The sequence below is a fragment of the Rhinoraja longicauda genome, chromosome 35 (genome assembly GCF_053455715.1).
Source record: "Rhinoraja longicauda isolate Sanriku21f chromosome 35, sRhiLon1.1, whole genome shotgun sequence".
Taxonomy (NCBI): domain Eukaryota; kingdom Metazoa; phylum Chordata; class Chondrichthyes; order Rajiformes; family Arhynchobatidae; genus Rhinoraja; species Rhinoraja longicauda.
The window spans coordinates 15,402,510-15,416,880 of NC_135987.1; the positions used below are offsets into that span (position 1 = coordinate 15,402,510).

General features: G+C 42.0%; 1 protein-coding gene across 2 annotated transcripts in view; it reads right to left on the bottom strand.

The window, feature by feature from the left end:
• ascc1 (activating signal cointegrator 1 complex subunit 1) overlaps window positions 1–14,371 on the bottom strand; it is a 49,645-nt gene that overhangs the window by 34,866 nt on the left and 408 nt on the right. For both annotated transcript variants that reach the window (XM_078428454.1, XM_078428453.1), the window contains exons 2-5: window positions 10,123–10,292; window positions 7,335–7,434; window positions 4,516–4,613; window positions 1,932–2,110 (exon numbers count right to left, since the gene is read on the bottom strand). In XM_078428454.1, coding sequence (XP_078284580.1) covers window positions 1,932–2,110; window positions 4,516–4,613; window positions 7,335–7,434; window positions 10,123–10,234 — 489 coding nt within the window. In that variant the 5' untranslated portion in view covers window positions 10,235–10,292. The remainder of the gene's footprint in view (window positions 1–1,931; window positions 2,111–4,515; window positions 4,614–7,334; window positions 7,435–10,122; window positions 10,293–14,371) is intronic.

Here is a 14,371-nt window from a genome sequence, read left to right on the forward strand (position 1 = left end):
GATCAGAAAAACTTTAATCAGTTGTAATTATTTCCATACTTAATGCAAATATGCAAAGTGTTAATTTCTTCCTTGATATTATTTAAAATATTCATATCATCATCGACTGGTAATTAGACAAAAAAGCAAATCACCTTTTGAAAGATTTAAATAGTCTGGACTGTGACTGTGATATTTAACTGCTAACGTGACGTCTCTTTTCAGGTCAGTATTCCAAGCACACCTTATGTCTGAATACTTTTAATCCTACAGTCTTCGAACTGCTGTTAAAAGGTCATTCGCTTGCAAGTTTCATTCTCCACATCAATGAATGTCTTGTTTTTATGAACACAAATTCAGGAAAGTTCATCTTACCATGAAAGAACATTTTTGAGGGGATAAACGGCGGCTTAATTTCACAGAACATTTACAACCTGCGAGACAGTTATTTGGCCGGTCAAGTGCACAAAGGCTCTCTTCAAGTGCAATCCTACCAATTCCACTCTGCTGCCTTCCCTACAAGTTCTTCCCTTTCCAGTACTTTTCCAGCACCCTTCTGAACTACTGAATGTGCCATTGTGTATTGATGGTAAATGTTTGGGGATGGTGGGTAGAATGACACAACATGGAAGCAGGCCCTTTGGCCCACCAAATCTGAACTGACCATCAACCACCCATTTACACTAGTCCTACATTAATCCTAGTTTTAAAAATCTCATCACATTCTCATCCTCTCCTTGGATGATGAGGATGATCATCCAATGATGGTCTATCACTCACCTACACACCAAGGACAATTTACAGTGGCCTATTAACTTAGCAACCCGTGTGTTCTTGGGGGGTGTAAGGAAACCGGAGCATCTGGAGGAAACCCACCCAGTTACAGGTAGAACATCAAATTCAAACTAGACTGAAACTGTCATCAAGAATGAACCTGGGTCTCTGGCAACTGCAAGGCAGCAGCTCAACCAGCTGTGTCACTGTGTAACCAATCCCAAGGTATGATCCAATAGGTGGGATCTCCAGTTTCCCCCCACACTCCAAAAAGTACAGAGTTGTAGTTTAATTGGCTTGGTAGAATTGTAAATTGTCCCTAGTGTGTGTAGGATAGTGTTAACAATAGACAATAGACAATAGGTGCAGGAGTAGGCCATTCAGCCCTTCGAGCCAGCACCGCCATTCAATGCGATCATGGCTGATCACTCTCAATCAGTACCCCGTTCCTGCCTTCTCCCCATACCCCCTCACTCCGCTATCCTTAAGAGCTCTATCCAGCTCTCTCTTGAAAGCATCCAACGAACTGGCCTCCACTGCCTTCTGAGGCAGAGAATTCCACACCTTCACCACTCTCTGACTGAAAAAGTTCTTCCTCATCTCCGTTCTAAATGGCCTACCCCTTATTCTTAAACTGTGGCCCCTTGTTCTGGACTCCCCCAACATTGGGAACATGTTTCCTGTCTCTAATGTGTCCAATCCCCTAATTATCTTATATGTTTCAATAAGATCTCCCCTCATCCTTCTAAATTCCGTGTGGGGGTCATTGGTTGATGCAGACTTGGTGGGCCGAAGTGTCTGTTTCCGTGCTGTATCTCTAAACTAAACTAAAACTAAACACTTTCAGCAAACAGGTATTCAAAGACTTTGCTGTGGGAAATGGACGTCCGAACTTCTTGAAGGATCCTGAGCACTTCACACCGAAGTATAAGAAAATAACTGCAGATGCTGGTACAAATCGAAGGTATTTATTCACAAAATGCTGGAGTAACTCAGCAGGTCAGGCAGCATCTCAGGAGAGAAGGAATGGGTGACATTTTGGGTCGAGACCCTTCTTCAGACTGATGTCAGGGGGGCGGGACAAAGGAAGGATATAGGTGGAGGACCTACATCCTTCAACTCTCCTATTTGACCCTAGTCTAGAGGATGATACCTCATCCCCAGCCCGAGTACTGTACCTGCGAGTGGCTTTCCAACACCTCCTCTTTAAACTTCACAAACTGTTCCTGAATGGTGCGGTGGTTGATGGCGAAGGACAGGAAGTGGGTGAAAGGTTGTTTCCTCCGGAAACTGTCCAGCATCACCTCTATTCGTGTTTGGGCTGATGCCACGCTTGCCCTCTGCTGCCCCGTGATGACTGAAACAAAATTGCTCGAGGTTAGAACTCATCTCTTCACTTTGTACGACGTGAATATAGGATGCACTCTCCGACCGGGGGCAGGACACAGCTTTCACTGGATTAGCCAGAGTCTAACGTTAACCTACAGAACATCCGATGCACTGGAGTTTTATAAGCATTTAAAATATGATCCCTCCTGCAATCACTCCATTGAAATCTTGCACTAAAACACTCCCACGAAGCATTAAATCATGAACCAGTTTCATCCATGTCTTTGTCACTTCTCCACCAGTTTTCCCACATTCAGCCCTCTGTAAACTTAAGATCAACCATAACTACCGGGTGGCGCCACCTGCAGTGGCTGTCTCGCCAACAGTCTGTCTGTGCTTTCTTCTTTTTGTTATTTTTAGTATGTGTTAAAAAGTATGTTTTAGTGTTCCTTGGTTTGTTTTATGTGGGGGGTGGGGGAAACTTTTTTTCAATCTCTTACCTCGACGGAGATGCGTTTTTTTTCCCGTATCGTACCTCTGTCCCCACTGTGGCCTAACATCGTGGAGTTGGCGGCCTTTCCTGGACACCGACCCGGCGCTCCAATCCGCGGGACTTTAACATCGCGGAGCTTGCGATCCCTTTGCCGGGGATCGAAGCTCCAACCGCGGGGCCTGTGGACTTTAACATCATGAAGCTCGCGGTCTCTGGTAAGAAGAGGCCGACTCGGGAGCTCCATGCCGCGGAGAGTTTCAACTGCCCCGACGCGGAAGTTTCGATTACCCTGATGGGGGCTTCAATCGTCGGCTTTGATCACCCTGACTGCAGATGGTTTGACTGCCCCGACCACGGGAGAACAAGAGGAAGATGTTTGAACTTTATTGCCTTCCATCACAGTGAGGAATGTGGAATCCACTGTGATGGATGTTTATGTTAACTTCTATGTGGTTGTGTGTCTTGCTGCTTTTCACTTAGTATGGCTGTATGGTAACTCAAATTTCACTGTCTGTACCTTAATTAGTACATGTGACAATAAACCGACCTTGAAACCTTGAACTACGCTGCTTTTGTCATCAATCACCTTTTTGCTCACTGACTTACATTGCCTTCTGGTTAACCGTGCCTTAATTTTAAAATCACTTCAAATCTCGCCCTATTCTCTCAAACCTTACAACACAGAGATATCTTGGCTCCTCCAATTGCCCACTTCATTGTTCCAGAATCCAATAACTTCACCCATTGATAGTCGTCAAGGCCCTAAGCTTTTATTGTCCCGTTTAAACGGCGTCATTACTCTATTTGCCTTTAAGAGGCTCTGTAAAATATACACCACTGGCCAAGGTTTTTATTATCAGGTCAAATATTTCCTGATGAGACTCGAGGTCAAAGTTTGTTTGGTATTAATCCTGTGAAGGGCCTTGGGATGTGATGTATAACAGGCACAATATAAATAGAAGCTCTCAGTGGCGATTAAGGAGGTGTTGATCAGCAAACTGAACAAAGCCCCTGTGCTTCTTCATATGGTGCAACTGGATTTTTAACATTCTTTTAAATCATCAGATTAAGCAGGCACTGCCTTTGTTTACCCTCATCCAAAGGAGAAAGGAGGACTCCTTCCCAATTGTATTGTAGCCAAGGCTATATCTTCAAAGTGCATTAACTCTCCAGAGATGTTTACAGTCCCAGAGATTTACTTTTCATCATAAGCTAATATTAACATCCTTGCCCTTGAGAGCCTGTGGCTCACATATAGGCCTATTATCTACATCTCGAAGGCTCTGCTTTACTTTTACAATATCATCATGCAAGTAGTATAGCTGGTAGAGCTGCTGCCTCACAACACCAGTGACCTGGGCACGATCCTGACCTTGGACGCTGTCAGAATAAATTGCCGCCCATTCAAGATGGAGCTGGGAGGAACTTCCCTCAAAGGATTGTGAATCTTCGGAATGTTCTACTCCAGAGGGCTGTGGAGGCAGACTCTTTGAATATATTCAGGGTAGAGTGCGGCAAACATCCAAACCATAAGAGAGTTGGGGAATAGAAAGAAAGCAAGTAAAGGTGTTCAGACCAAGAGGGAATCAGCTGTGATCTTACCGAATGACAAGTAAGACTCAAAGAGCCAATCAGGGTACTCCTTCTCCCCTTTCTTACATTTGTTATTCTGAATCAATACCTCTTATTCTGGTAACCCCTCTGGATGAACAATAGCCTCAGCAACTTGTTAATCCTCCTCAAAATCTAATTTAATTCAATAAGATCTTTCATTTCTTCTCGATACTCCAATGAGTCGAGGTATAACCAGCTCAAGCTTTCATCGTACGTCCATCCCTTCAACAATGGAATCAACACTGAGAACCTTCTCTGCACTCCCTCCATTACAACCATATCTTTGTGTCTTAAAAACACCTCCCTCCATCCCAAGTGAAGCTCACCAATCGGTCCTTCCACTCCATGTTTGGGAATATTTATGGAAGTCCGTGTTTCAGTCTCTAATCTGCGTTTGGTTTCTCCTTTCTTCCCAATTATATATCTGTGATAAAGAGAAAGTATATTATTATTACACAGCTGGAATGCTCCAGATGATGGAGAGGCAGAGCTATGTCATCCAGCTGAGCAGAGAGTGCTTCACACTGCTTAAAGGACAGCGCAATGAAAGGCCAAGTATTATTTTCATTCACTCGACAGTCAAGTGAAGGGAGCATTGAATCGTAAAAGAATGAAACTGTCACAAAGATTTTCCGGAACTGCGAGATCATGTTAAGTTGCAGCCATTTTTATGTTGGCAAAGTACCCATACTTTGACCTTTACGAAGGAATGAACATTAACCACTTGTTAACGCATCTCAATTACAGGTTGTGTAGGAAGGAACTGCAGATGCTGGGTTACACCAAAGATAGACACAAAATGGCAGCACCTCTGGAGAAAAGGAACATGTGACGTTTCGGGTCGAGACCCTTCTTCAGACTTATTTGAAGAGTTACTCCAGCATTTTGTGTCTATCTTCAATTACAGGTTCACTGAAGTAGAACCTTTCCTTTTCTGTAAACCTGTACCACTTCAATTAGAGAGGTGATAGACAATAGGTGCAGGAGTAGGCCATTCGGCCCTTCGAGCCAGCACCACCATTCAGTGTGATCATGGCTGATCTTTCTCAATTAGTACCCCGTTCCTGCCTTCTCCCCATACCCCCTGACTCCGCCATCCTTAAGAGCTCTATCTAGCTCTCTCTTGAATGTATTCAGAGAATTGGCCTCCACTGCCCTCTGAGGCAGAGAATTCCACAGATTCACAACTCTCTGACTAAAAAAGTTTTTCCTCATCTCTGTTCTAAATGGCCTACCCCTTATTCTTAAATTGTGGCCCCTGGTTCTGAATTCCCCCAACATTGGGAACATGTTTCCTGCCTCTAACGTGTCCAACCCCTTAATAATCTTATACGTTTCGATAAGATCCCCTCTCATCCTTCTAAATTCCAGTGTATACAAACCTAGTCGCTCCAGTCTTTCAACATACGACAGTCCCGCCATTCCGGGAATTAACCTAGTAAACCTGCGCTGCACGCCCTCAATAGTAAGAATATCCTTCCTCAAATTTGGAGACCAAAACTGCACACAGTACTCCAGGTGCGGTCTCACTAGGGCCCTGTACAACTGCAGAAGGACCTCTTTGCTCCTATACTCAACTCCTCTTGTTATGAAGGCCAACATTCCATTGGCTTTCTTCACTGACTGCTGTACCTGCATGCTTCCATTCAGTGACTGATGCACTAAGACACCGAGACCACGTTGTACGTCCTCTTTTCCTAACTTGACACCATTCAGATAATAATCTGCCTTCCTATTCTTACCACCAAAGTGGATAACCTCACACTTATCTACATTAAACAACACTCAGTTAATGACCTTCGATTTAAAATGAATGATATTTACCTGTTCCTAAAATGCAGTAAGTCGATCATTTTGCCCCTCCCAATGCAACATTTCATTTGCATTTGCAATGAAAAATGGATTAATAAATCTCTAAAGATTAATTCTAACCTTGGAAGGAACGAGTTTTCAGAATCTGTGACACATCAGCAGGTCACTCAACATTTCAGTCAGAAAGAATAGAATGCATTGCACTGAAAGTGTAATTTAATTTAATTAATTGAATTTAATAGACTTTATTGTCATTCAAAAACTATACACCAGACAAGTGCATATTTGAATGAAATTCCGTAGCATCTCGCTCACAATGTAACACCGAATAATAAAAATAGATAAAATAAAATAAATAAATAACTTGCACATAACAATAATGGCAGTGGATTATTGGGAATTTTTGTACATCAAAAATGCTCTGGTCCTTAGGTTTCTTTATGGGAAATAAGGAGCCCGCCATTGTACATCATGCCCACTGCCTTTCTAACCACCAAAAAAGAGAACTACTTCAAACTTTGTAATTGTCTCCCGAAACATTTCTGCCCTGATCTCAGTCTCTATTTGAAAACCTACCCTCACTTTTACCTTAATTCCCTCTGCTTCCACCTCCCTGACACCCACCTACAATTCATGGTGGGACATCTTAATGCCGTCAATGGTATTCAATAGTGAACATTACTCTTGCTGAACCTTTGTACATCATAACATACGATGGCAAAGACTGACTTCAACCAATTTTCTTTAACGCTGTCAAGAACAGTTACATTGCTCAAATACAGGCTGATTTCCTCCCTAGGAAGACATCAATGAACTTGATGGGCTTTTGCAACAACCTTGTATTTATTTTCCCTAAAGGCTTCCATTTTATTTGAAATTGCAGATCATTAATTAAATTTAAACTACTCAGGTTGTTGTGGTGGGATTTGAAGCCAGTTTCTTCAATAGTTAAGGAAGGAACTGCAGATGCTGGTTTACACCAAAGATAGACACAAAATGCTGGAGTAACTCAGTGGGTCAGGCAGGATCTCTGGAGAGAAGGAATGGTAACGTTTCGGGTTGAGACCCTTCTTCAACGTGAGAGTCAGGGGAGAGGGAAACTAGTCTGACGACGGGTCTCAACTGGAAATGTCACCCATTCCTTCTCTCTAGAGATGCTGACTGACCCGCTGAGTTTCTCCAGCATTTTGTGTCTAACTTCAATAGTTAATCCAGGTCTGTGGATCACACAGCTGGTCATTTATCTGTCACACCACCAGAGGAGGCGTGGAGGGGCCAAATTTAAACCACACATAGAAACACGCTTGATAAATCTGTAAAGGTGGTGGCTCACTTGTAAAGTGCACTGGGCACATCCATGGTGCATCGGTAGCCTTGCTCCGTCTGTTCTATAAGTACAGAGTCACAAGGTTCATCCATACAGTCCACAACTCCTGCAAGACAGAAGATAACTCAATGAAACAAATGCCAAACATCCAGCAACATCTAGCCACATGAATCTCAAACAGGATGGCAACTGCATGGACATTATTTTCTTGGTACTTAAGTATCATACAGAGTGCTCCACATCTCTCTCCTGTTCCAACTGGGCAGCTCGAATAATCCTCAAATGGAAATGTTACCAATATTGTGATTCATATTTCCTACTAGGCAACAGATAAAATGTCACATATCTTTCTAGTTCAGCATTTATTCACAAAATGCTGGAGTAACTCAGCAGGTCAGGCAGCATCTCGGGAGAGAAGGAATGGGTGACGTTTCGGGTCGAGTAAATACCTTCGATTTGTACCAGCATCTGCAGTTATTTTCTTATACTACTTTCTAGTTCAGCAGATACAAAACTAGCCCATCTAACCATTAATTTATAAGATTGCCCGCCTATTCCACGTATTAATCTAATAAACTTTATCTGAACTATTTTAAATGCATTAACATTCTTCCTTAACTAAGATCAAAGCTGTACACAGTCGATGCCTATATATAATCAAATAAAAACGTCCCTGCATTTTTTAACTCCCTCAGCAATAAACAATAACATTACATTAATCTTCCTAACTGCATATTAGTATTTAGTGAATGATGCAGTGCCATATACAGATCCCTCTACATCCCAGAGCTCTTCAATCTCTCACCAGTAAGATACTTAAATATTATTCCGGCCAAAATAAACAATCTGACATTACCCCACATTGAACTCCATTTGCCAGATCTATTCCCACTTGGCCATTTCCTTTCATAGTGTCATTATGTCCTCTTCACAACTTACTATAAACATCAACAGCAAATTTAATAATGATACCCTCAGTGTTTTCATCCAAATTATTTACATAAATTGTAAAATTGTTCAGGCCACAGCACTAATAATTCCTGCTGGCACATCACTCATTGCATCTTGTTAACCAGAAAAATACCCATTTTGCCTATGGTCTGCTTCCATTAACCAAGCAGTCTTCAATCCATGCCAATACTGTACCTCCTACTATTAGGGTTTTTTTCCCACGATAACTTTTGATGCAGTACCTTATCAAATAATTTGACAAATCTAAGTGTAGTCCTTACAACTACTCTTTATCCACAACACATATTGCTTCTTCAAAGCTATCTAGTAAACCGGTCAAACTGAATTTCTATTTCACGAAACCCTGGTGACATAGCATGATTATCTTCAATATTTGAAAATCAAGCAATGCTCCACTTTATTATTTTTAATAATACCTTCCAACATTTTCCCGATTGACAAATGCTAAGACTACTGGCCTAAGGTTCCTTGTATTCTATCTCCCTCTATTCTGAAAAATAAAGTTACATTTCTGTTTACCAATTCAGTGAAGCATCCCATAAATTTGGGGGATTTTGGAAAATTAAACATTAAATATCTCACCTTCTTTTAAGATTCTACGATAAAGTCTGTCAAAGCCCAGAAACTAGCATATCTGAAACGTCAGCCCACAGTGGCAGAGTTGCTGCCTTACAACGCCAGAGACCCAGGTTCGATCCTGACTACAGGTACTGTCTGCACGGAGTTTGTAAGTTCTTCCTATGACTGTGCGGATTTTTTCCAGGTGTTCGGTTTCCTCCCACACTCCAAAAACTTACAGGTTTGTAGGTTAATTGGTTTTGGTAAAATTGTACAATTGTCCCAAGTGTATAGGATGGTGTTAACCTATGATCGCTAGCCAGCGTGGACTCGTTGAGCCGAAGAGCCTGCTTCTACGGTGTATCTCTACAGTCTTAAATAAATTTGTTCAGTACCACTACGATACCTGGAGGACTATTGTCTATTGTCTGGTGACTTTAATTTTCCTCTATTCCTCCCTCCTTCCCAATTTATAATTCTTTTTGGATGTTATGTGTACCTGCTTTCGTGAAGACTGATATAAAATACCTATTGAAGTCTTCTGCCATTTCCTTGCTTCCCATTATTAATTTCCTAGAAATTAATTTCACTTTCTGGAAGATCATTGTTCACTTTGTTGACTCTTACTTTTTAAAATATCTATCCACTTGCATTTCAGTCCATCTTTATCTCAAGCTCTATTTCTTTTCCTTGTTAATCATTCTGCATTTGTTGATTATTTTAGTAGTGGTCACTGGTCTAATAATAACAGGTATTGTCTATTAGAGATTAAATGAATAAGTATGCCATTCTTTGAAAGGAGTGTCCAGATATGTTCCAGTTTTCACAGGGAGCTCTCAATGCTGAAAAACATTCAGAGCATTGATAAAGTGCTTAGTACAAAGTGAAAAAACACAGGCTCAGGGGAGAAAAGTTTGGGAGAGATATAAGCAAATATTTCTTCTGATAGGCCATGACCAACAAACATGGGCACCTGGGACGAGCTTAGAACGACACCTTAGTTGGAATGGACAAGATGGGTCAAAAGGCCCAATACTGTGCTGTGATTCTAATCACAGGACTGTGGCAAATCATTACAGATGCAAGCAAAATGACTTCCTTTAGCCAAAACTATAATAATGTCCAGCGTGATTTATTTCAATAACACATATATAGCAGAACTATAATATGATACATTCCTCCTTCTTTGGTCAATAGTGAAAAACAGCAATACTTTCATCCGTCAGTGTTTACAGGTACAGTTATAATCCATGCTTGCAAATACCTGAGTAGGTAAAGTCATCTTCTTCCTCATTTGGATACACCTGTTCTTTCACATGGTTTTTGCGGTAAATCCTTCCATGGATATTAATGAGTGTTGGACGAAGAACATCCATTGTAGTTTCTCCTCACCCTAAAGGCACAGCTGGCAGTAGGCAAAATGCGATACAAGCTCTGTTGATCAACAAAACAAGACTTGCACTGCATCAAAACTGCAGATTAAACATCTGATCTTTAATCATCAGATTAAAAGATATTGAACACACAGTGATACGATCATCTGTGGTACAGTGCTGGTGAGTGTGAGAGTAGTAATCCAGAGATTTCGACTGACAATCATAATTCAACCAGTGCAAATACCGCTATGGCAGCTGTGCAGTTTAAATTCAATTAATAATCTGGAATTTAAAAGAACAATTAGTCTTTGTAACAATAACACAAGAACTACCACACCAATTCTGACTGTATAAACCTGGCGCATGCCTCCTTTTTCCAAAGCTTCAATATCTCTCATCAACCAGGGTTTCCTAAATTTGCCACCTTGTCCTTCACCATAACGGAATTATATGCAGTCCTTAAATTCTTGCTAACACACTTTTAAAAGCCTCCCACTTGTCATACATCTCTTTTTGACTTCTACAAGTTCTCACCTAATGGCTGCAAAATTAGACCTGACACAGGTTAGGACCAGTCCTATCTTTCTCCATTCATAAAATAATGGTCACTGGCCCCAAAGTGCTCCCACACCCACAATACACTCACTTGCCCTACATGTTACTAAGAAACAGCACAGGTTACAGCAAAGTTTCTGGGATCACATCACATCGCAGCCTTAGATGTGAACACCTACACTCCAGAGTAAGCAGTATTTCTCGCCAAGATGCCTCAGGACAGTCACAACTGCAGTGACGTTTTGAGTTGGAACCCTTCTTCAGACTCGAGAAGAGCCGTCCGAACCGATACGTACCTATTCCTTTTCTCCAGAGATGCTGCTTTATCCGCTGAGTTCCTCCAGCCTTTTGTGTCTATCGTCAGTATAAACCAGCATCTGCAGTTCCTTTCTACACAACTATTATCAGACATCCAGTTTGTGTCTTGTTAAGACCACTGAGCTTCGGACTGCATCAGAACCTTGGTCCAAGCTTGAACAAAAGAGTTGGATTTCCAACATACTCGGGGGCAGAGAATTTCAGAGATTCACTACTCTCTGAGGGAAGATGTTACTACACACCTCAGTTTTAAATGATCAGTTGCTTATTTAGTAGCTATGTCCCTTTGTTTGCAACTTGCTCACTCGTGGAAGATTTCAGCATCTACTCTGTCGAGCCTCTTTAGAATATGTTTAAATAAGGCCCCCCCCCACTCGTTCTTTTAAACCCCAAGGAATACAAACCCAAACTGTCATTTTTCCATGAAAAGAGAGCGATGTGTTAACACGACATATCGAAGGACTTCTGTAACTGAAGACTAAGCTGAATGGATCTATGTAACCAAAAGCAACCCCACTGAAAGATGCAAAATGTATAAAGATTCAGATTCCTTTTGCTAGATGTCTCATAATCTCAGTTAATGTTGAGGCCACTTTAAAATTAAAACGGTATAAAGTGGACTCGGTGGATTCTGAGGTTTTGATTACTCTATCGCTTAGTCAATGTATATTCTGTCATTTAACAGAATTTCAAACACTCACAGCATGAAGGGAAATTGGGTTCTGATGGGTAATTATCTGCTTTCCTGATCTGCTTATGTAGCGAGCAAGCTATTGAGTGTCAGCTAGTTATCTATGTGTGACCTTAAATTTAGATTCAGTCCAGTTACCTACATCAATGTGAGTAAATCACCTATCTGATCAACTCACATGAAAGATCATCGAGCTAAAATGTTGACACCGCATTAACCAATCTGATCTCCCGGTGGCTGAGCACTTCAACTCCCCCTCCCACTCCCAGTCTGACCTTTCTGTCATGGGCCTCCTCCAGTGCCATAGTGAGTCCCACCGGAAATTGGAGGAACAGCACCTCATATTTCGCCTGGGCAGCTTGCAGCCCAGCGATATGAACATTGACCTCTCCAACTTTAGATAGTTCCTCTGTCCCTCTCTTCCCCTCCCCCTTCCCAGATCTCCCACTGACTTCCAGTCTCCACCTATATCCTTCCTTTGTCCCGCCCCCGACATTAGTCTGAAGAAGGGTCTCGACCCGAAACGTCGCCCATTCCTTCTCTCCTGAGATGCTGCCTGACCTGCTGAGTTACTCCTGCATTTTGTGAATAAATACATTCGATTTGTACCAGCATCTGCAGTTATTTTCTTACACATCTCTCTCTGCAAATGTTGCCTTAACCGTTTCCTGCTTTTCTTGTGAATATTTCACCCTGTAAATATCTCTGCTGCCCTCCTTTTTCTCATGACTCAAAAGGTACAGCAAACAGATGTTTGCACATCAACTGACGTAGGATCACGAAACACAGTCAGAACCAGTTTGTCAGTCAACTCAATCATTCAACTCAACTTGTTCACCCTGGAAATAATTCTCCCTCACTTGGTCCGACAAAAGGGAATTTTTTTAAATTCCCCCAAAAAGCTTTGTTTTATTAAAAGTATATTTTGGGGTAGGCCACCTCACACTCTTACTTTAGTGGCAGGGAAATAATAAAACGCAGATGTTCCTAGACATTAAACATTTCTCTCTCCACAGATGCTGCCTGACCTGTTAAGACTTTCCAGCATCCTGTTTTTTTTTTAGTTTTCTGGTGAAATGTATGAAACTCATCCTTTAATTTCCAGCAAAAGCTTACAGAAACACCAATGGACCAACAACTCAGAACTGGGTCTGAGTGATGAAGAGGGAGAGAGGAGTCTGAACATTGATCATGACCGAAGGGTTTAATCATCAGACCCACCTCCTTGCAACCACTTTTATATTAGGACCGAAAATTAAATTGCCCCAGTGGGCAGAGGGCTAAAGGAATATTTATCCGGAAGGCAGACTCACAATGACATGCTTTGTAAACATAAAGGTAGACACAAAATGTTGGAGTAACTCAGCGGGTCAGTCAGCATCTCGGAAGAGAAGGAATGGGTGACGTTTCGGGTCGAGACCCTTCTTCAGACTGAAGGGTCTGGACCCAAAACATCGCCCATTCCTTCTCCCCAGAGATGTTGCCTGACCTGCTGAGTTACTCCAGCATGTTGTGTCTACCTTCGATTTAAACCAGCATCCACAGTGTTTTCCTACACATGCTTTGTAAACACATTGCACAGGATGTCAAGAGTGTTTAATTAATATTAATTTCTCTAACTTCATGTAACCCTTGCATCCCCCCTCTCCCACCCTAGTTCAGGTCAGTTCATTAGTGGCCCTAGTCCTTGTACTAGTTTCAATGGGAGTTTCATGAAGTCTGAAGAAGGGTCTCGACCCGAAACGTTACCCATTCCTTCTCTCCAAGATGCTGCCTGACCTTTTTTCTAAATTTTAAATCATACAAGACATTTTATTCACATCTAATGACAATGACAATACATTAGTCATCGCTGAAAATGTGTGGGGCACAACAGGAATCTTCACAAAATGCTGGAGTAACTCAGCAGGTCAGGCAGCATCTCAGGAGAGAAGGAATGGGGGGGTCTCTCCTGAGATGCTGCCTGACCTGCTGAGTTACTCCAGCATTTTGTGAATAAATACCTTCATAGAAACATAGAAAATAGGTGCAGGAGGAGGCCATTCGGCCCTCCGAGCCTGCACCGCCATTCAATATGATCATGGCTGATCATCCAGCTCAGTAACCTGTACCTGCCTTCTCTCCATACCCCCTGATCCCTTTAGCCACAAGGGCCACATCTAACTCCCTCTTAAATATAGCCAATGAACTGGCCTCAACTACCCTCTGTGGCAGAGAATTCCACAGACTCACCACTCTCTGTGTGAGAAGAAATGTTTTCTTCGATTTGTACCAGCATCTGCAGTTATTTTCTTACACAGGAATCTTCACAATCTCTTCTCTTCACTTGCTGCAGTCATTCAACAGGTAACTTCTGCTTTAGTACATACCATATGCAGACCAGCATTGGTTCAGCACCTCATTGAAACCGTCGCACAGTGTTAGATCGTGCAGGTTCTGACAACTGTCTGACCTGCTGAGTTACTCCAGCATTTTGTGTACACATACAGGATAAAGGAATTACGTTTAGTGCAAGGTAGAGCCAGCAAAGTCCGATCAAGGATAGACTGAGGGTCCTACTTATGAGAGGTCCC